Here is a 23,766-nt window from a genome sequence, read left to right as displayed (position 1 = left end):
AAAAATGCAATTTTGAGATAAATAAAAATATGAAAATGAAAAAAATTACCATATTTTCATTTGAAAACTGTGTATTTTGTTGAAAAGTCTGGCCGCATCCGAAAACAGATGGATATTTCGAAATTTGCGCGGCAACTCGCCCAGGTTCAGCACACTAGCCTTCATCTGCAGTCAGAAGAATCGAAATCGGATTTATGGGAGCTGAGAACGGCGCGACACAAAATTTAGCAAAATTTTACCACATACGAACATCACTCGACCTCCACGGAATTTATTTTCTCAAAATTCGAGGATTCGAGATAGACGAGTTCTGTCAAGGTGAAACGATAGAGCGTCGAAAATCGATGCAGTGTGATTTTTTGACGATTTTTCCGCTTAAAATTCATGCTGAATCGACATATTTACGAAGATGAAATTGACGTCCTGGCTTAAAGTAAAACCTATACCTTTCTTTAGTAAGAAAGGCAAAAAGTAAATCGTTCTTAAAATTGATCGGGATTGCCGATCGATGTCGAATTTGTTTCAGATGCTCACTCATGGTCTGTACTATGAATGTAGCAAGAAATTTTGAATAAAATCAGAAATGAAAAATGTTTGGGAAGGTCACCAGTTGGGCTTTTACCTTTTTTTAGGGATTTTTTTTCTTTTGGTAGGTTAATCAAACGGCTCTAACTCCAGAACCAGATTATGGATCTGGATGAAAATTTGGGAGGTTGTAGAACTCGAAAAATGCAATTTTTGAGATAAATAAAAAATATGAAAATGAAAAAAAATTACCATATTTTCATTTGAAAACTGTGTATTTTGTTGAAAAGTCTGGCCGCATCCGAAAACAGATGGATATTTCGAAATTTGCGCGGCAACTCGCCCAGGTTCAGCACACTAGCCTTCATCTGCAGTCAGAAGAATCGAAATCGGATTTATGGGAGCTGAGAACGGCGCGACACAAAATTTAGCAAAATTTTACCACATACGAACATCACTCGACCTCCACGGAATTTATTTTCTCAAAATTCGAGGATTCGAGATAGACGAGTTCTGTCAAGGTGAAACGATAGAGCGTCGAAAATCGATGCAGTGTGATTTTTTGACGATTTTTCCGCTTAAAATTCATGCTGAATCGACATATTTACGAAGATGAAATTGACGTCCTGGCTTAAAGTAAAACCTATACCTTTCTTTAGTAAGAAAGGCAAAAAGTAAATCGTTCTTAAAATTGATCGGGATTGCCGATCGATGTCGAATTTGTTTCAGATGCTCACTCATGGTCTGTACTATGAATGTAGCAAGAAATTTTGAATAAAATCAGAAATGAAAAATGTTGGCGAAGGTCACCAGGTGGGCTTTTACCTTTTTTTAGGGATTTTTTTTCTTTTGGTAGGTTAATCAAACGGCTCTAACTCCAGAACCAGATTATGGATCTGGATGAAAATTTGGGAGGTTGTAGAACTCGAAAAATGCAATTTTTGAGATAAATAAAAAATATGAAAATGAAAAAAAATTACCATATTTTCATTTGAAAACTGTGTATTTTGTTGAAAAGTCTGGCCGCATCCGAAAACAGATGGATATTTCGAAATTTGCGCGGCAACTCGCCCAGGTTCAACACACTAGCCTTCATCTGCAGTCAGAAGAATCGAAATCGGATTTATGGGAGCTGAGAACGGCGCGACACAAAATTTAGCAAAATTTTACCACATACGAACATCACTCGACCTCCACGGAATTTATTTTCTCAAAATTCGAGGATTCGAGATAGACGAGTTCTGTCAAGGTGAAACGATAGAGCGTCGAAAATCGATTCAGTGTGATTTTTTGACGATTTTTCCGCTTAAAATTCATGCTGAATCGACATATTTACGAAGATGAAATTGACGTCCTGGCTTAAAGTAAAACCTATACCTTTCTTTAGTAAGAAAGGCAAAAAAACCATTTCAATTTCTTTTAAGTTATTTAAAAACTGTCGTCCTTGTTTAGATTGAAGTGTAGGTTGTCACCAATTATTATTATTGAGCTTGAAAACATATAAAATATTATGAAAACATACATTTTATCAAAAAAATCAAATTATTCGCTCTACAGCATTGCCTTGGCGTTCTCGATTACGAGATTCCTACTCGAAACTAGGTGTTCGAAGGCTTGATTGTTGAGGCAATTGCAAACCTCTTTTTACACCTAAGCTTCCATCCACCCCGGGATTCGAACTGACGACCTTTGGATTATTAGTCCAACTGCCTACCAGCGACTCCACCGAGGCAGGACCCAGGGAGACGACTCCTACACCTGGACTGAGCTAACGACCTAACCTTTAGGTTAGTCCGGGGCCAACATTTACTTCCCTTCCGACGGAAGGCGTGATCAGACAAATCTCGTCTCGAAAAATGCCACCGGGACCGTCTGGGATCGAACCCAGGCCGACTGGGTGAGAGGCAATCACGCTTACCCCTACACCACGGTCCCGGCTAAGTGGGTCTCGTGGCGCAGGGGTAGCGGCTTCGGCTGCCGATCCCGATGATGCTATGAGACGCGGGTTCGATTCCCGCCTTATCCACTGAGCTTCTATCGGATGGTGAAGTAAAACGTCGGTCCCGGTTTCTCCTGTCTCGTCAGAGGCGCTGGAGCAGAAATCCCACGTTAGAGGAAGGCCATGCCCCGGGGGGCGTAGTGCCAATAGTTTCGGATACATTTTATGACTGCTTCAAAAATTTCCCGGGATCCCGGGAATTCCCGGGATTTCAAAAATATTTTTCCCGTTTCCCGGGAAATTCAAAACCCGAGAAAATTGGACGCCCTAGTATTTTAGTGTAATACAATTTTTCACAAATTTATATTTTGTTCAGTATTGGGACTGATTGTTTATTTACCCAAATTGTTTTAATCACCTTAAATTGTATTGGAATTACGGGCTTTTGTCGGTATTTTTCGATGAAATTAAACTCTAAAAATTAGAAGAAAGGAATGAAACTGATAGGTGGATAGATGACTAGTGTCTTAGAAGAAGAGTGAAAAGGACGGAAACTAAGTCAGCGAAAGGGCCATATGAGAAAGCGTACGTGTGTGATCAAGTCTTTTAACCTTCTAATTTGGCTGTGTACAAGTTCTGAGTCGCAACCTCAGTAAGTGTACACAGACAAATCATCCTGTGTGTCATCCAAATGACTCCAGGACGGTCAAAAGAAATGATCACACACCGCCTAGATACGCTTTCGGCACGTAATTTTGATTCTCTCGATACATGATTTACAACCAAGTGTTTCGGGTTTCTCTATGTATTGGGAACTACTATTATTTCGCCCTTCCATAACACAGGCCGTACTACATTACCCGGTTGTTACCGAAATAGAACTATTCTTAATTTTTATTTTTCTTATCCGAAATGTTCTTTGTTCAGTATTGGGACTGATTGTTTATTTACCCAAATTGTTTTAATCACCTTAAATTGTATTGGAATTACGGGCTTTTGTCGGTATTTTTCGGTGAAATTAAACTCTCAAAATTAGAAGAAAGGAATGAAACTGATAGGTGGATAGTTCTATTTCGGTAACAACCGGGTAATGTAGTACGGCCTGTGTTATGGAAGGGCGAAATAATAGTAGTTCCCAATACATAGAGAAACCCGAAACACTTGGTTGTAAATCATGTATCGAGAGAATCAAAATTACGTGCCGAAAGCGTATCTAGGCGGTGTGTGATCATTTCTTTTGACCGTCCTGGAGTCATTTGGATGACACACAGGGATGATTTGTCTGTGTACACTTACTGAGGTTGCGACTCAGAACTTGTACACAGCCAAATTAGAAGGTTAAAAGACTTGATCACACACGTACGCTTTCTCATATGGCCCTTTCGCTGACTTAGTTTCCGTCCTTTTCACTCTTCTTCTAAGACACTAGTCATCTATCCACCTATCAGTTTCATTCCTTTCTTCTAATTTTGAGAGTTTAATTTCACCGAAAAATACCGACAAAAGCCCGTAATTCCAAATTTATATTTTGTTTTCTATTACACTCGAAAAAAAAGAGTTCGCGTAAACATGAACAGAGTTCATGCCACCGGGAACCAGGAAGAAAACTGTTCACTTTCATGGTGCAATGCACTATAAAAGTTGAACAGTTTTCTTCCTGGTTCCCGGTGGCATGAACTCTGTTCACGTTTACGCGAACTCATTTTTTTTAGTGTACACATTTGTAACCAACTGACTTACTACAAGTTTTATTTTCATATGCTTAAGTTTTGAACGAAATTTAAAAAAATCTGTTTTTCTTAAAAGGTTTTTAGGACAACAATGGCTTACTTAATAATATTCGTACAAGGTTTTTTTTTCAATCTTTGTGTTGTAGAATTTATAAAAAAAAACAAAATGAATTTTGTGAATGGACATGGTATCTGTCAAAAAACTGAACTTTTTTTTTATTTAAAAATAAAAACAATGGTTAAGCTAGAAAAAAGATATATACAGCAGTTCCGTATAAAAGTTGAAGAAAAAAATGTTTCGATTAAGCTCAAAATTTGCGTGGGGGTTCTTTGGCCCAAATAATTAGATCATTTTTTTTTGTTTGGCCATTAGGGTAACCTACGCCGTGTTAGGGTGGTCCGAAAAAATGCAATTTTTATAGATTTTCACAAAAACTACATTTTTCAAAAAATCATAACTTCACTCCATTTCAACCGAACCGAAGCTGCCTTGAACGCAAATTAAAGGTGATTAGTTGGACTTTCAAGGAAAAATAGTTTCGAGTCCTAAAAATCTATCATAATAAAAACATCGAATGCCGTTTTGACCGTGAACCCGCACTCCAATTTTGGGCCTAATAGAAGCACTTGTATGATACTGCTGTATAAATATTCAAATCAAATCAAATCTATATGATCCCTAACTTTGGTCGAAGTCAAATGCGGAAAAGGGGCAAACAATGAATTGAAACTTTTCAATAATAAAAGTGTCATTATATACTAGTAGAGTTGATCTGCATTTTTCGGGGACATTCTGTTAATTTTGACAGATTGTTTAGCGATATCGATTAGAAATCGAAGTGTATAACAAGCAATGAATGTAGAGAAGGAATATTGGATATCAATAAAAGGCCAAAATATCTTAATCACTTAGAGAACCTCGACTAATGAAAGCATCAAAATTAAACTTTTGGATAGGTGTAGCATTAGTCTGTTCATTTTCAAATAGTTTAATCAGTACTGCATATTATATGGATTTACAGAAATATCTGAAAAATATCAACGCATTAAAAATAAATTGGAATAACAGAAGTATTTACTGCAAAAAAGCTGAAAACAAGTCTTGATTTAACTTAAGATTGTTTAAACAACAATATTAATTTTATTTTTTTAACTCACAAACAATAGACTTTGAAAAGAAATTAATTCGTGTTTTTTCACCAAACAATGCTCAATGCCTTTTCAACCTATTCAACGCTTGAAAAGCATGTTTCGTGTCACACTTCATAACTTAACCCAACGCCGAACAATCCAAACAACTTTCAACCGACATGTGCTCGATTTGCTGCCTCTCTCCCTCTCACAAAAAGAAATCTTCCAACTCTCCCAAAACACTCTTATCACAAACGCGCGCTCTCTCCCTCTCAAAAGCAATGCGTTCCACATGGCATTACAAAAAACGGAAAAGCGCGCAGTTTTCCTTGCATTCTTCAAAAGTTAGAGTGAGACACAAAATACTCCCGAACATTTTCTTTCTAATGTTATTGTTATTGTTGGAACGACGCTCCGAACAAAACGAACGAACTCGAAAAAAAGGATATCTGTTTTATGTTTTTCCTCGGTGTGTCGTCATTTCCCAAGTTTTTTTTGTTCTTTCTTTGTATGCACTTCTTCTCTCTTGAAATTTTCATCTTCTTTTTTCCGAGAGAAACTGTTTCTTATTTTTTGCTTTGTATGCGTTTCGACAAATTTTCCTTCTTGTATTCTATGCTGGTGTTGCTGCTGCTGTTGTTATTGTTATTGGTGGTGTGCGAGAGAAAAACACGCGCGCCGCGACGCTCCTTTCGGCAAACGCATATCGCTCGCCGTCGCAGTCGGGTCCTCCTTTTATCAAAATATCAACACTGGAACAGATTATGACGGGACCATTATGTGTTTAGAACTCGACGTGAAAACATCGTGTCTCGGTTTTTTTTCTGGTGAGTGTTGAGCGCCAACACTGGTATTTTTTGGGGGAAAAAAGTGTGACTTTGTGAAAGTCGTTGAATATTTTTGAGGATATTTTAAAAAGTTGGTTTTGAAAATCAAAAGTGATTTTTTTCTCGAAAAATGTCGTAATCAACGGAGAGTGCATCTTGCGAAAACAAAAAAAAATGCAAAACTGATAAGGAAGCAAAAATTTGGCACATTGTTTAGATAAGTTTGTTGTTACTCAGATAAGTGTGTTACAATTGGAAGGGTGACACAGTTTTGTGACAAAAGTGACATCATTATTTGGGTCAAAATTGTTGGAGATTGAGAAAAAAGCAACAAATCATCTTTAAAATAGTGAAAGTGACCCAAAAAAAACCAACAAAATGGACATGACCATAGCGTCGAAGAACCTGCTGAACAACAACCTCCACAGCAACCATTCGCTGAATGGTACCGTCAACGGAACCAACAGTAGCGGCAATGGCGCGGCAGGTGGGGAGCACATCAAGCGGCCGATGAACGCGTTCATGGTGTGGTCCCGCGGCCAGCGGCGGAAGATGGCCCAGGACAACCCAAAGATGCACAACTCGGAAATCTCGAAGAACCTGGGCGCCCAGTGGAAGCTGCTGACCGAGGGCGAGAAGAGGCCGTTCATCGACGAGGCGAAGCGGTTGAGGTGAGGAAATTTTGAAGGAAGGGATGGTTTTACCGACGGTATTTTTTATCAGTTTTTTTTTTCTAAATTAAAAAGTGATCAAAGAGTTCAAGTGAACACATGTTTATAATTTTTTTGAGGAAGTAAAGCCATTTTAAAATATTTATTAAATTCAAATATAAATTGAAAACAAAAATATTTTTCATTGATAAATGAAACAACTCTAAACTTTCAACTTTTGTAATATTTCATTGATGGATGATGTATTTTTAAACTTTAAGAAAGTTGTTGTCTTCTTATTCCAAAATTGACAAACTTACGGACCCCATCCTGCAACAATCTGATTGTAAAAAAATGCTAATTTCGTTGTGAATCACTAACAAGACAGTACTTTAGGGGATGAATAGAAAATTATATCGATAGTTCCCGTAGTTTCGAAAATACTAAAATATCTGGAGCAAAAATCTTGGTGCAAAAGCTCTGGTTGATGTGCACCGTTAAAACTTTTTTTTCGAATGAATCTTAAACGTTTACCGTTAAAAGAAATAAGTTGATATTTCAGATTTAAATTATCTATATACCTACCAGATTGTTCTGCTCGCATGTTAATGCTTTTTAAATAATTTATTTATTGAAATTATAAACTTGCTAAAATTCAATTCTTAAAGTACCAAAATGTTTGGAAACTTACTAATAAACATTTTTTTAATTTTTTTTCACGAACTTTTCTTTAAAAATTTAATTAACAAACTAAATATTTGGAAACATTTTTTGTTTTTTAGAGAAATTTGGGGCATTTTTCCAAATTTATCGATTGATGATTATTTTGCAAAAAAAAGGCACTCAACTATTTAAACAAGCAATTATCTCAAATGGTTTAGCCTTGGTCCTTTTTTTTCATAGTCTTAAAAACATGTCACCATTCTAGGTTATTTTTAATGCATTATATTTATTTATATAATAATTAATGTCAAATAAATAAGGGATTGTTCTTACATTACGATACGCAGTGGGGGGGGAGGGGGTCGAAGGCCGTGTTACGCTCCATACAATTTTTAAGAAATTTTTATTGAACTTTTGTTGCGAGTGGGAGGCGTCCAAAATAATTTTTTTTGCGTAACGTAATAAAATAACGCTCCCTATAGACATTTTTCTATAAATTTAGACTAAATAATTGCTTTTCTCTAAACCTATATTTAAAAAAATAATTATGAAGTTAGAACTGGTTCAACATTCATAATATTTTATTTTACCACAAAGTTTGTGAAATATTAATAAGGAATGATTTATAAAAAATAAAACAAATATTTTGCCCAGAGTACAATGATTTGAGAAAATATGTTTTCTAGAAATTATCTGTTATAAAAAATCTATAAATTATTAAATTAGAAATTTCCGCAAGGAATGTCCCCTTTCAAAATTTATAACTCCCAAAATATATAAAATCCCGTCCATTTTTTTAATTTTTTGAAATTAATACTGAAATAAGAAAAAAAAATCACTACAATTACAGTGCAATATTATCATACAAATCGGTTTTTATGTAAAAATACTAAATGGTTACTTTGATTGAGTCTTTGGGAGTTGTCCATAAACTACAAGGACTAATTTAGGTCATAGAAAGACCCCCTCATCTCATCAAATTTAATATAATCTATATTTTGTAAAATCTTTGTTTTTACAATAACAGCAATAAAAATTCCCGTGCTACTTAATGTAAGTATGATCCACCTTTTGTAAAAGAAAAAAAGTAAAAGGACGAAAAACTAGGCTCCTACACAGCATTATTGAAGCATTATGAATCGAGTATTTTTTTTTATTCACACATTAATTTTGTTTAGGTACATTGCATAAACTTGATCCTTCCTGAATGTAGAACAAAAAGTCAAATGGACTCCAGTTGGATGGACAAAAGATCAGAACTATGAAAAATACATTTCTAATCTAATCTAATCTAATCAGACCCTAGCGCAGCCAATCTTTCGAAGGGATCCTGGAGAGTGCCTTAGGTTAGATGACGCCTAGCACCCTTCTTGTCATTTATTAACATTTGTAGTGCGCCATTGCATCGGAATGCATTGAAACATCACAAGTGTTAAAGCGGCCAGGCCTACTGCGTAAAGCCGTATCGCAGAGATGACTCGTAATTGGGTTGAGTTTGAGCACTGAGTGTTCGAACAACAACACAATTCTGAATCGACAGGGGATGAAGAAGCGTGGGGACACACCACCATACGCTCCGAGATTTGGTTGTATTCGTTGGGAGCACCATGCTAAGAAGGTTTGGTACTCCGGGACCCTCTGGGATGGGACATTGTATTTCCACGAATGCCCTGGACACTATTTGCCGTGGTTATAGCGCCACAACTCGCTCTCTGTAACAGTGTTCCTAATTCAAATCCGCGCTCACCAAGTCGTCATGGCCTAGTGGTTAGCATTTATGCTTACCAATCCAAATGACGGAGGATCGAACCCCGTCTCGAGCGACTTTGGTTTTTCGTTCATATTGATCATTTCAATTTTATGTGTTCTTAACTTTCTCGTTGGGAGCAGATGGGAATCGAACCCAGAACCATTCGCTTACAAAGCAAACACCGTAACCAGTCAGCCACGGCCGCTCCCTCAAAACTATGAAAAATACATTTCTATATTTTTTTTACAAGAGCTGCTCATGTTTTTGGGAATGAAAAAACTTACAGTAGCAAGTAAATATTATAATAAACCAATAAAATTACTTTGAAATGAGTTTCGCTTATCAAGAAAGATTTGAAGAAAGAACTGCTCATAATTAATACATTGAAAGAACTCACAAAATATTACAAAATAAGAACTACTCGTTTTGAAAGTATGGAAAGTAATAAATAAATAACGTTAAAATAACTGTCGAAAGAAGAAAGTACTATATTGTAAGAATATATATGGGTCATTCCAGGTCAACTGAGTACACTTTTGGACTCGACCTTCACCGATTTGGACCAAACTTGGAGGGAACGTTTATCTATCGATAGTTAACAGAAATCCCAAGTTTGGTGCTGATTGGACCATCCCTCTATTTTTGGCACCGCCCTCTTTTTTGGCGATTTTCTAAAAAACTTTTTTTTCTTTTAATCATAACTTTGCAACTATTTGAGCAAAAGACTTTCTACTGGTTGCATTTTATAGAAAATTGTCCAAGGAATTCGATAAAAATAAAATTTTAACCCTTAAATGCCAACTAATATTATATTTTAAGGTTTTAAATATTAAATTCAGTTTTGGCCAATTGCTTATATTTTTATTTGTTTTATTTTATCACCATCGTATTTACCGGACAATTTTACATAATAATCAATGTAGACTTCAAACTAAAATGAACTATTGGCGAGATACAGCGATTTTACTGAAAAAAGTTTGATTTTGCACTGCACTCTGTCCGAATTATGCGAGATTCATTCCTTTATGTTGAAAAGTACACCATGAACTTCCGAGTGCTGCGCAAAATCAAACTTTTTTCAGTAAAATCGCTGTATCTCGCCAATAGTTCATTTTAGTTTGAGATTTACATTGCTTATTATGTAAAATTGTCCGGTAAACACGATGGTGATAAAATAAAACAAATAAAAATATAAGCAATTGGTCAAAACTGAATTTTTATACTCAAAACGTTAAAATATAAAATTAGTGGGCATTTAAGGGTTAAAATTTTATTTTATCGAATTCTTGGACAATTTTCTATACAATGCAACCAGTAGAAAGTCTTTCGCACAAATAGTTGCAAAGTTATGATTAAAAGAAAAAAAAGTTTTTTAGAAAATCGCCAAAAAAGAGGGCGGTGCCAAAAATAGAGGGATGGTCCAATCAGCACCAAACTTGGAATTTATGTTAACTATCGATAGATAAACGTTCCCTCCAAGTTTGGTCCAAATCGGTGAAGGTCGAGTCCAAAAGTGTACTCAGTTGACCTGGAATGACCCATATATAACATTTAATAAGCTTAACTCCATATTTATTTTAAAAAGGACTGCGTTTTTTTTTTCGAGCATTGACAAACTAAAACAAAGTTACACAGAAAAAGAAAAAAATATTTTGTAATTTGAATTGAGAATTTTTCCCTCAAATGATTGTGAATTACTGCTCATTTTTAAACTATAAAAAAAATCTCAGTTAGAAAAACTAATACTTTTGTAAGCATTTTTTAAAATTATGAAATTTATTTAATTTTGCCTTTTTCTTATTTTCTTACCATTGTCCATTCAACCTTTTTTCCACTTTGACCCTTTGTTCTTCGACCTTTTGTCCTTCGGTCTTTTGGAGTTCGACCTTTTGTCGCAAATCCCCCTTCATAATTTTTCACCCAAGTTCTTACAACAAAATTGTTTTTAGAATTAGTGCCTCCATCCCGGGAATTCCAGAGAATTATAATAAATTCCGAAATTGAAAAAAAAAAAACAAATTTTGGTCAGGAAATTGAGATTTGGCTGTGAAAATAGATGACAAGCTGCATGCTTAGTAATCGAAAAGAATATTAAAGCATTAAAATTTGAATTGGGCATATATCAGCATTAATTTGGCTTATTAGTGAAAATTGTAAAAGATTAAGTTAACAGATCCGCAAAATACCTAGCACTTTCAATTTTTTCTATTAAACTTTATATTTTTTAAAGACTGGGTATGATATTTACTTATATTTATAGGATTTTAAATTCGAAAACAAATCATATTAAATTATGTTTCATCGAACACCGGAATCTGGGAACTAGAACACCGGATTTCAGACTTATTGCTCTTAAATCTCCGGTACCTTATCAGACTGTAAACCAACAAAGAAAAAAATCCATTTTTAATTTTTTTTAAAGCTATTTATGAACTGTAGTCCTTGTTTAGACTGAAGTGTAAATTATTACCAATTAATATTATTGAGCTAACTCTATGATTTTAAGCTTGAAAAACATAACAAATATAATGAAAACAAAAATTTTATGACTGTTTAAAAAAATTCCCGGGATTCCAAAAATATTTTTCCCGTTTCCCGGGAAATTAAAATGTAAATATTTTTTTTTTCCAAATTGGTTGATTTGTGGAAACATTATAAAACAAATTGTTCTCTTTATGTTTCGATAAATATGAGGCAGATTGCTTAAATTGCTGATTTGGATACAAAATGGAAGTAGGCTTAACGGTACACATCAACCATCGCTTTTGCACCCAGATTTCTGTTACAGACATTTTAGTATCTTCAAAAATACGGGAACTATCGATATGATTTTTTATTCATCCCCTAAATTACAGTCTTCAAAGTTACTTACAATAAAGTTTGACCATTTTGACAATCAGATTCTTTCAGGATTGGGTCCGTAAGTTTGACAAATTTGGAATAAGAAGACAACAACTTCTTCGGTTGCTGTGCACCCTTAACATTCAAAAATTACAATAACCCACAAAAATGGTCAAAATCATCAGTACACCAGTGTATTGAACAGATGTTTCACGATCCAAAATGTTTTTTTTTCGTTCATGTACTCTTTTTTTCTTAACAGAAGTCTAAGTAAGATTGCGTAAAACAAAACCACAATATGAAAACAGAATGAGAACAAATACCAGCGCTGGGAAGCAATAAGTAAATGAAACTGACAAAAGATAAAAACAAAAAAAGGACCTTCACCCAAGCTGCCAGAACTAATTTATTAACTTCGCACCGAAAGGAAGTCACCACTCGTAAATCTATCCCTTTTCGGTGGAAAAACGAATCCCACTGAACCGAACCAGCTTTTCGGTAATTTGTTTACTGCCGCCAGGCAGTGCAGTGTGGGAAAACTCTCTGCTCCTTCGAACGCAGTGCTGCCAGCCTCGAGTGCCTAAAAATCCCGCCCCAATTTGTCGCGTACAAAGTGCTCTTTCTGTCCCAAGCGCGTTGTTTCAGTTCAAACTTGCGAAACAATAGGCTTAAATTTCGGAGAATGCAACAAGCAAACAATTGTTTCGAATCTCGGGCCCGGCGACAATGAACGACGACCGTCGGGCGGAAAATCCGACGACAAACAGAACGACACTTTTCAGCCGGGGAGGAATCTCCACGCATTGTTCTACATTGTGAACAATACACGTGATGCACTTGTTTTGGGGCGCTCTTTTGTGCGAGTGTGACAAAGTGTGAAAATTTGGCTGGGCCGAAACAGTTTGTTGGTGTCACATCATGGGGTGAGTTTATACCAACAAAATTATTCATTTGATATAAATTTTTTCGGTTGATTTTTTATTTTTCAAAATGCCAAAAAAATGCAAAATAAATTCAGAAAGAAAAATTTAAAGTAACAACAGTTGACAGTAGCCTCAGAAGACCATCTCGACACCCAGAACAATGGGCGTATTAAAATGTGATACAAAACAAATAATCGAATCGTTTTATCGATGCTTGCACTGGGAAAGCCTATTTCCCCCGGAAAAAGCTCGAAAGAGTATTCGCCGACGGGAATAAAAAAGGAGGGCTGAGCGGGCGCATGAAAATTGTTGCATTGTTTGATTGTGAATATTTGTGTCGGAATTAATTGTTCCGCTTTTTGGGGGGACGATTTTCATTCTTTTCACGTACTTTCGAATGGATTGGGAAAATTGTTGAACTGGGATGCCAGGGAATGGTTTATTTTTAATCTTGCATTATAAATTGGGACAATTGGGACATGCATACAAGGGTGCTGAATAAATTACTGCAGTACAATGGAGCAATTTTGCATCAATGATTGCATTGTTGGATTGATTTGGAGAGTAAACAGTTGGTAAATAGAGTAAACTGATCTCAATAAACATATTGAAAGTGCGAACAAAAAAGCATTAAATCATGATTTTGCGTTGATCTTTTTTTTTAATTTTTTTTTTGAAACAACTTAACTTAAAAAAATCTAGGAAGGTCTAAATTTATGGGTAAAAATGTAAAATTCATCAAAAACTGATGAAAATTTCACCAGTTCCTGATGTAAAATAACACATTTTCTGACACATAATCTTTCATGAACCGCACTAATTCTTCAAACAATTTTTGGAGCATAACTTTTTTGATCCTGTTTAGATATTTTTAAAAAAATCAAAGTGCACGTATTTCTGGGTGTAAGTAAAGCCAGTGTGAATTTTTGCTCATCTTCATTTATTTAATAATTCGCTGTGATGTTAAAAATAAAACATTCGTAAAATTTTCTGATCTTTTCGAAAACAATATTTTAAAAAAAATCAAAAGGGCCAAACATTCAATATTAAGCCCTTTTGAAATGTTAGTCTTTATTCAACAAATTTGAAAAAATGGTTTTTGAAAATATCGGAAACATTCAAAATCGAACTATTAGTTGCTGAGATATCTACATTAGAAAATGGACAGTTGTTTGAGTGAGACTTAAAAAACTTAAATTTTCCTGTTTCTTTTTCTTTAAGCCGCCGCATCTCAGCAACCAGAGGTCCAAGCTTCAATGTTTCGTGGACAATTTGATAGCAAATTTTATGAACTTAAAAATATTTTAAGAAAGGGTCACTCATGGTCACTTTCGAATTCGAAAAGCTGCAAATATTTCACAGAAATAAAACATTTGGTGGGTTTATCTTGAAAACGAGGCACTTTATCAAAAATATATAAAATACTTTTCGATTGCAAATTCAAATTAACATAAAAAATTAGGTATTTTTTTATGTATTTAAAAAACAAATCATAACTCGGCGGCAAAATTTTTGACCGTCCTTCTTTGTGGCTCAAAAGTTGCGGCTTTTTATCCCCTAAAAAATATCTAAAAATCTCGAAAATCAAAAAATAACAATTTTGGGAAATTGAGTTTCTGTGAAAAAAAAAGTTAATTAGAAAATAAACAAGATGTTTTTTGTGTGCCATTTTTTTTTAACAGTCCTCATCAATACCTACAACTTTGCCGAAGACACCAAATTAATCAGAAATTGCCTTCAAAAGTTACAGATTTTCGAATATTTACGTACTATTTTTTGTATGGACAGCTGCCAAAATTGTATGGAGACTTGTATGGGTGAACCAATAACACAAAATGGTTTCTTTGGTCATAAGGAATGTCACCAAAAAATAAAAAAAAAATAGAATAGTTTAAATCGGCCGACTTTGTAGAGAATTGCTCTGTAGGAAAATCGAGGTTTTGTAAAGAAAATTTAATTGCAGTTGTAAACAATAGCATTCAAGTAAATTAACAATTAAAAGCTTGACTCAAATATCAAGTTAAAATGTTAACAAATATCAAGATAATATTTTCAGTTTATTGGCAAACAAAATAATGTAGAACATTTGCCACAAAGGCACCTCATGATGTACATTTCAACTTTCAAAAGGAAATTCTATAACAAATTGAGATAATTACCAACATCCTTTTTCCTTTCATGCAAACTCGTTAACACCCTTTCCCTTCGGGTCGAGATGCTGCAGGACATTTGACCAACGAGAACAGGTCAAGAGTTCATACTCTCAGGATGAAAGTGTAATTAAGCAAACCAGGAAATATCTTAATAGCTGTCCTTTCCGGTTTCTCAAACTAAGTTGGTTTGTTTTGGATATCCTTTTTCATCAAAATTCAAATCGTTTGTGCGATTTTCAAGTAAAATTTAAATTTATTCTGAATTCATCAAAGTCACCAGATGGCCAACTTCAAAAAAGGAGCACTCAAATTTGTCAAATTTATTTCGCATTTGTTACCAACGTCATCACTGCACTCCTCGAAAAAGAACCAGCAGGACGATTCCAATTTCAGGCAAGTCACGCAAATTATGCTTCACAAGTGGCTGCCTGTGTGCCACAGGAAGTTGACTTACTTCAAAACAGTTCAGCAAAAACAGTCAAGAGCAAAAACAGTTGGAATCCTCCACACTTCACATGCACAATATTGACAAAAGTCATTAAACGACATGCAGGAGCGGCTCAATGAATCAGAGGGAGGGAGAGCGAAAAACAAGAACGGAGCATAAAAGTCTTTTGTTGTTTTTCATGCCTGGGACAAAAGGCAACATGCTTTGTTTCACCGTCAAACGAGCGAATGAAAGGGAAAGTGAAAAAATAAAACTTGAGAATTTGATATTGATATTTACACACATGTGTTCCATTGATGCGGCTGTGATACCTTTTTGTTGGTGTGTGACTTATGCTTGCGTTATGTTTCGGGATCAACTGCAAGAGTAGCATAATGTTGGAGCATTGTACTGCTGCGTTTATGGCTAGTTCAAGTGTGTTTTGTTAGTTCGAAGAAAATTAGTTTTTGTTGTCTTTTTTGTTCTTGCTTGGGCTTCCTTGGGAACATATATCAGCCAGGCTGTTGTCTCTCCGTGATTCCAGTTGTTGAGTATAGGAACATTTCGAACATCTGGAAGGCATTTCCTGATAGTTGATTTGATGACAAATATGTTTTATTGTACTGTTTATTTTATTAAAATTTTGTTTTAAAATTTTCCTTTTTTCTGATAATTGAAATTAAATAATATTACCTACAAAAAGCAACAACTTGTTGTACGAATTATAATATTTGCCAATCACAAAAACATTTAAATCACTGTTGAGTAAAATTAGCCAAACAGTTAGCAGCAAATTTGTAGCATTTTTATTTAATGAACTTTAGCCTTTAATCCGCAATATATGTTGTTTGTTGCCTTAATGAAAATTATTTTTTTTAGTATTTATAAACATAATTGGTGTGTGCAGGTGTTCATTTTTCCATTTCTGTAAATAAATTAATGAGATAAAATATTAGTTGAGCATTTTAGTGTTACAAAATCTGCCATAGAAGTTCTTTTTCGCAAATGTTTTTAACCCTCTACTGCCCAAATTTTTTTTTCTCAAATTTTGATTTTTCCCTTGTGGGGGAGGGCTTATAAAGTCAAAAAAAATATATTTATATTTATTTGGAATAGGCCCTCTGGCTTCGCATAAAATGGTTCTATGCTAAATATCTGTATCATGAGAAGAGATTTTCTAATCGAGTTGGTGCCTTCTGCAGGTTTTCTTTAAATCACGACTAACATTTCAAAAGGACCACATAATTTGATTTCAACCATTTTGAAATGAAAGTAATGATTTCAAAACCTAAAAATATTTTATTTCAAATGACACAACAGTTTCACATTTTAAAATTAAAAATAGGTTCAATAATATCCAAAATATGATCGAACGAAAAAAATATTTTAGTAATAATTTCAATTGAATTCTAGGAAGTTAATTCCTTTGCAAGGCCACATATCAGGATTCAACGGTCGGATCAACACTGTCAAAAAAAGAAAATACTCAGCCTTTCAAATATGTATTGTGTTCAGCGATGGACACAAAATAACAATATTTAAAAAATGAAAAAGGCGATTTTTCTCAAAACTTCAACCTTAAAATGGCTTGAATCAAAAACGGTGCTTTTTCATTTTCATCCAAAAATTATGTTTTAGGGTGAATGTTCGATGATTTCTAAAACCACTATTTTTTCTCAAAAAGTTAGATTTGACAAAAAACAAAAAGTCCGTCATTCGCTTTATCTGAAATGTTGGAACAAGAACGGTTTTTTTGTGAAAAAAATTTAATAAAAAAAGTAGTTTTTATCCGTGTACCAAAACTTTCTACCGAATAGTCTAAATCATAACCCAGAGAATCCCTAATTGAAATAGAGATTTTTAATTTTTTGTTTGTGGTACTTTTCTATGGACAGCCCCTAAATTTATATGTCGTAAGGAATCAATAGACAAAGCATCATAAAAATCTAAAAAATACAAAAATTAAAAACAAATTGTGTTTAAGGGTTTAAGTAGAGTAATACGCAGCATTATAAAATATTATACCAATTCAAATAAAACAAAAACAGTTTCTTAACACTACAGAATCCAAAAAGTTCATTACATATTCATCGGACCACCATTCGAGGGGCCACCCAAAACAAAATTTTCCAGAACAATGACCGAATTAATTTGATCCTGTTTTTCATCTATAGCCCAGCCTTCCAACCATGATTCATAAATGATTCTGTTTTATTTCCACCAGCGACTGTCCAACAATCCAAAACGTTATCGGAATATTAAATTCCTGGAAAAATTCGCAACATTTGCACCTCGGAAATAAAATGTCACATTGTTTAAATAATGTGCTCCATTCATTCGACAATCATAAATTCAAAGAAGCAAAAACCAACAACAATAACAAAAACAGCAACACTGGCCCTGCCCTTCGACTTTTTCACAACTAAAAGGAAGATGGTTGAGCCTCTCTTTTTTGTTGTTATCAGTGCTCCACGGTCAAAAGGCAAACACCGAAAACTCTTGCGCTGTTGACATTTCCCTTCCCCGATAAAAAAAAACGAAACGGTGAGCGCGTTTTTTCCCGGTGTGTATGTCACCGAAGCCACGTGCAAACAGCATGTGATGAATGCCCCTCTCGGCCGAGCAGGGGCCCAACAATGATTGGCCCTTTTGTAAACACAACACAAAGAGTGCTTATTATTCTTCCTTTTCTTTCAGTGTGAATCACATTTTGACTTTTGTTGATTCGCACCAGAAACACACAACATGTCAGAAAAAGTCCTTTATCGAAAAGTGGGTTTCGTTCGCTCTAAGTGATAAGTTTTTGTATTATTTGAACAATAATTGATATTGTGACTCTTGTTGTGGCTTTTTGTGTCCGTTGAAACGCCAATATATGATGCGAGGCGCGTCTTTTATTTGCTTTATCGGAATGAAAAGAAAATATTATAGCAAAAGCAATGTCGATGGCAACACTGCCAGCCCTTCCGGTCGATGCTGGTGGGAAAGTACTTGGAAGAAAAGGAGAACACAGAATTGATGTATTACAATGCAAACTGTGGAACGGCGGCGTAATAAATAGTTTTTGATATGGTTGATAAAGTAGGCATTTTGGTTTGATATCAACGTGCAAACAGAAAGGAACAGTTTTATAATGTTTATGAATGAGGTTCTTCAATTGGCTTAAATATGATGCGATGAAGTCATAAATTCGTTTCATAAAATAAAACGTTGTTCTTTGGTATCACTTCTTCCATTTTTCAAATAAGTTTTGCATTGTTAGATTTTGCTCCAAGGGGTAATTTTGGTCCCTGATCACAAATCCGAGAGGTCTTTAATTACTAGTGACGGTATGTTGGAATTTTCAGGGCTATTTTTTCGATGTTTTTAATGAACAAAAAAACAGTTTTAAAAAACAGTTTTAAACCCGCTGCCATTTACCGTTACTTTAAAAAATCAAGAGGTATTTAGTTTTATGGAAAATTTAATGTATTTTTGAATCTGCAATAGCCTACAGAAGTAATTTATAGCTTTTTTTTTGTAATTTTGCAAAGTTATTTTTAAGAGTGTAACAATACAGCCAATATAGCCATTTTGGTCCATATTTTGGAGGTTTTCACCTCTAAAACTCAATGTTAATCTAATAGCAAATTTTACATAAGCTCCGAGAAATGATCCTCGGATCTGTGATCAGTAGGGTTAGTGAATTTTCAAGATTTCACAGGCAGCGAAAAATTCGCAAAATTTTAAAATTACCGCGAAATCCCGTGAAATCTAACAATTTTTTCAAATAATAATTAAAAATATCAACGCTCACCAATTATTTCATCCACAAAGATTTTTTATGTAGATTATACAAGTTCCCAATTGAAAAGTGTGTATATTTTTTCATTATTTACCAATAAAAGAATGCTAAACAATATTTATAAATAAAAAAAAATCGTCAAATAAAAAAATCTGATTACCACAATTTGTATGACTTTTTGATTTATTTTTTACTTTATATTTTTATAAAATACTTCGCTGTGGTTATTTTATAATTTCATCGTTTTTCAATGAATGCTTTTCACATTTTATTTTATTTCAAGTTTTTGTTGCATTTCAAAAGATTTTCTTTTACAAGTTACTAAATTAAATCAGATTGTAATTTCCTGTGATAATAATTTGAATACAATTTTGAATATTTTCAAGGTGAAATTACAGAAAAAAACAGAGCATTCAACCATATTTGATTCAAGATTTATTTAATTTTTTTTTTGATCAAAAAAATCTAGCTTTTTATTTGAATACTTGAGATTTTTTTTCTGAGTCCCAGAAATTTTAGAAAAATTGAATAATATGGTTTAATAATCCTCGTTGAAATTAGACATTTTAAAGCTTGTTTTACAAAATTTAGAGCTTAAATCCAGTTTTACGTATTTCACTCTTTATCTGTGCTCAATTCGGTAGATGTCAAATTCAGCACAATCTTATGGCAAGTGACAAAAAAAAAACAAACAAAATGACCAAGAAATTTTAAAGTTGAATATTGAAAAGTGAAGAATAATCTAAACGAATAACGTATAATAAGTAATAACTGTAATTTATTATATGATTCCCAATGTAGTATTAACATTTCTATCAATCCATGAAATTTTTGTGAAATTTTGTGTTTTTTTTTTTTAAATTATGTTTCAAACTTTGGAAAAACCTTTTAAAACAAATTTTAATACAAGAAAATTTCTTAAGGGACCATTCATAAACCATAAATAAAGGGGAGGTGGTATGACGATTGTCCACGATCCATACAAAAATGTTTTTTTTTGTATGGGGGGGAGTAACAGATTACCCAAAAGTTGTCCACGTGGTTTATGGATGGTCCCTATACAGCAAATCCCCACGAAAACAGCATGATTCGAAAAAAAAAGTTCTCCGATCGAGCTTAAAACTTGTCTGTGGGTTCCTTGGGCGAAATAACTAGAACCGTATTTTTTGGCTTGGCCATTAGGGTGATCTACGCTTTGTTGAGGTGGTCCCAAAATGGCAATTTTCGTCGATTTTCGCAAAAATTTGATTTTTCAAAAAAATCACAACTCCGCGCCATTTCAACCGATTTTAGCTGTCTTGGAAGGCAATATATTGACCGATTATATTTTTCTCGGATTCCTCGGGAAATTTTACATAAGACATAAAAAAAGGTTAAGTTTTAATTACAGTATTCTGAGATACGATTTAAAAACATAAAAAAAACTGGGGAGGTATAAAAAAGTTTTTAAATCACGGGAATTGAATGTTTTTTTTTATTTTAAAGTTATCGCAGTTTTAGGTCTTATTTACACGTCAGTGGGATGCAACACAAAACAGCTCACCAGATCAGAGCCCCCGAAAGTCCATTATTTAGTTCATAATTTCATAATAATATCCGCTCCCTCTCATGGCATCCAGCAGCAAAAGAAGAAGTGGAAATTCAAACAACAAACTACCTCTTCCAGTGTAAACAGCAGTAAAAATCCGACTCCAAAGCCGGAGTCCACTTATCACAGACTCTTTCTTCTGGCGCATAACTTTTTTTTATTTTAAATGAGTGCACATGCACATGATGCAATAAAACTCCGCTCAACTGCATGTTTTGTTTAGCATCAACTGATATGTTTTATGCTCTCTGTGTATTCTCCTCTCCCGTTTAAGTTGGTCGTTTTCCCAACTTAAATACCACACAGATGCACATTGCACTGGGGTGTTATTCAACATAAACCAGTTTCTTCTGTTTCAGTGGGTACAAAAAAACATAATCTGATAGAGTCGTAAAATTTCTTCCTCACTTGTTCTATTTATTCTAAAATCAAAGCATGATGACTTCTTTACCAATTTTAATTGTAAATTACATTTCACTGAAAAATTCAATTAATCGGTAAAGAAACATCAAAATCAAACCTCAAAAGACAATTGCTGTGCTAACAATCCTCCCCTATTTGTTTAACTCTCTGTTATAGTTGTCACCCTTTCACTCCCTCTTTTTTTTATTCAACAAAACCAACCCCTCTTTTTCTCGCTGGCTATAAAAACGATGCTGCCAACAATAAAGCCCAAATTGTTCCCTAATCAGTTGGTCGTGGCTGGAATTCATAAACGATTCCGAGCCGAGGGGTGACGCAGATAAGCGGAAAAGTGGTTTTCCACGCGGTGGGAGGTTTCGGAAAATAAAAATCAGTTTATCTTCGGCGCGACAACCCGACCCCTTGGTGGTGTGAACTCGGGGCCTCGTTTAGTTTGATGATAGGAAGAAGAAAGTTGTCAAAGTTTTTTGCGGTGGCGTAGGGAAATATCTATGACAGCGGAGATAAGATTATTTGGAGACACGGTGTCGATGGCGTGAGAATGTTCCGGTTTTGCTGGGGAAGGGGGAAGAAGTTACTAGTTTTTTTTTAATTTGAAGAAGACCTAAAATTGATCTGTTTGATTGAAAATAATAATGTATTCTTAAAAATTGACTACAATTTCACATTTCTACACATTATTTTTAGAAAAATTACACCAAAAAGATGTAATACTCAAAAACCAAATTTTCAACATTCCTAGATTCTACTTGTTCTAGGTACTACGTAAAAAATAAATTTACTAATCTTCTCTTTTCTCCTTCTCTCCCACAGAGCCCTCCACATGAAGGAACACCCCGACTACAAATACCGCCCGCGACGGAAGCCCAAAACCCTGGTCAAATCCCCGGGCGGCCCAGGCAACGGCTCATCCGGCCCCACTTCCAACTCCTCATCCTCCCCCGCATCGTCCTCCTCCTCCGCCGGTTCCACCAAAGACTCGCTCCACCACCACCTGCACCACCCAAACCGCTCCCAATCCCCGCCCGGAAAGTCCTCCCCCTTCAATCCCGCCTCCCCGCTCACGAACCCACTGGGCCTGCCGCCAGGAATCTTCCCGCCGTACCACTTTGCCGCCTACGACCTGCACCAGAAGGCCTTCTGGAACCTGTACGGGCCGCATCTGCTGTCCACGATGGTGCCGGCGGCCGCCTACCAGTTTCCTTCGCCCCACCCGCTGGCCTTCATCAAGCCCTCCAAGTCGTCCCCGCCCTCCCCGATTGCCCCGACCTCGCCGGGCATCCCGACGGCGGGCACAAACGTCATCTGACCAACACCGCTGCGCTACAGTGCCGAGCATAGCGTTTAGGACGAACGCCAATCTTTCCAAGTGCGCGGATGTGTGTGTTTGCACCTCAACTGTTTATCATCTTGAACTTGTTTGCTAAAGGTGTGCAGTCACAAGCTTGCAAAAGTTGCATTGAAAATCTTCTTTTTTTTGTTCCTTGTGTGATAAGCAGGAAGGAACGCTGCTAACTGTGTTTAAAAAAAAGCAAAAAGAAGCAGCACATAAATCAATCTTTATCAGATCATATCAGTACACATTAATGTATGTATGTGTGTGTATGTGCGAAAGCACGAGGAACGATTCAGTTCGCAAAAAAAGACCCAGTTTTTAGGCTTAAGGTTTACCGTTAAGAGACATGATAGGCTGTAAGGAAGCAGGAAAAGAAGAAGAGGCAAAAGTTCATTGATTTTGCAATGATTTAGACCCAAAGATCAAAATTGTTATCACCCGCGGGACACTTAGTTGAATTTAGTTTGTAGGATAGTGGCACTCGATTCGGTTAGTAAAAGTATCGTTTATATGTTTCTTTTTTAAAAGATTTTTTAGTTTCGATGAGTGCAATAGAAGAACTCAAACTGATTACCAAAATCAAATTAATGGTGTAAATAATTTGGAAACTGTGGAACGCAAGGGCTCATGAAAGTTTGGTTACTGGAATCTGCAATGATACGTACGTACATAAAACATTACCTAAGAATACAATGAAACTATATCTGTAAATGTAACTGAGAGCTCTTCTCGGTGAGTCGAACTTGCTCGATTTCTCATTGAATTTTATCTTTTTGAATAATAAAATTATGTCTAAAATAATACTCTCTGCCTTTACAATTGAAAGATATCCGAAAAATCATACTACTCTAAGGATTCGCATGCTCAAAACCCTCCCTTTGCTCGTTACCCATTCCTCTTAAAATGTCTTATTCATAAAATTTTTTGGAGGACATTATTCCTTAAGGTGATTTTTTAGACTATCTCTTCCATGTTGAATTACGTCGTTATAAAGTTGAAATCTTAGCTTGAAATAATAACTCCGTACTCAGCTAAAAAAGTAGTAATCCAGCTGCGTTTAAAAAGCCAGGGTGTAA

The 23,766-nt window shown here is 35.1% G+C and overlaps 1 protein-coding gene across 1 annotated transcript; it reads left to right on the top strand.

Moving 5' to 3' along the window:
* The first annotated feature begins 6,180 nt into the window (after nucleotides 1-6,180).
* Nucleotides 6,181-23,491, top strand: LOC6051719 (transcription factor Sox-21-A). The gene is made up of 2 exons (XM_038257525.1): nucleotides 6,181-6,823; nucleotides 22,168-23,491. Exons 1-2 carry the CDS (start codon nucleotides 6,531-6,533, stop codon nucleotides 22,661-22,663), a joined length of 789 nt encoding a protein of 262 aa, XP_038113453.1. The 5' UTR covers nucleotides 6,181-6,530; the 3' UTR covers nucleotides 22,664-23,491.
* Nucleotides 23,492-23,766: the final 275 nt, after the last annotated feature.

This window comes from Culex quinquefasciatus, chromosome 2 (assembly GCF_015732765.1).
Source record: "Culex quinquefasciatus strain JHB chromosome 2, VPISU_Cqui_1.0_pri_paternal, whole genome shotgun sequence".
NCBI classification, from domain to species: Eukaryota; Metazoa; Arthropoda; class Insecta; order Diptera; family Culicidae; genus Culex; species Culex quinquefasciatus.
The sequence above is the reverse complement of the archived record's forward strand: the minus strand, read 5'-3'. Positions and strand labels throughout refer to the sequence as shown.

Bases quoted from the DNA above. Each gene is read 5' to 3' on its own strand.
- LOC6051719 (XM_038257525.1), top strand. From the start codon at position 6,531: ATGGACATGACCATAGCGTCGAAGAACCTGCTGAACAACAACCTCCAC. The intron at 6,824-22,167 runs GTGAGGAAATTT...TCTCTCCCACAG, and splicing joins GACGAGGCGAAGCGGTTGAG to AGCCCTCCACATGAAGGAAC.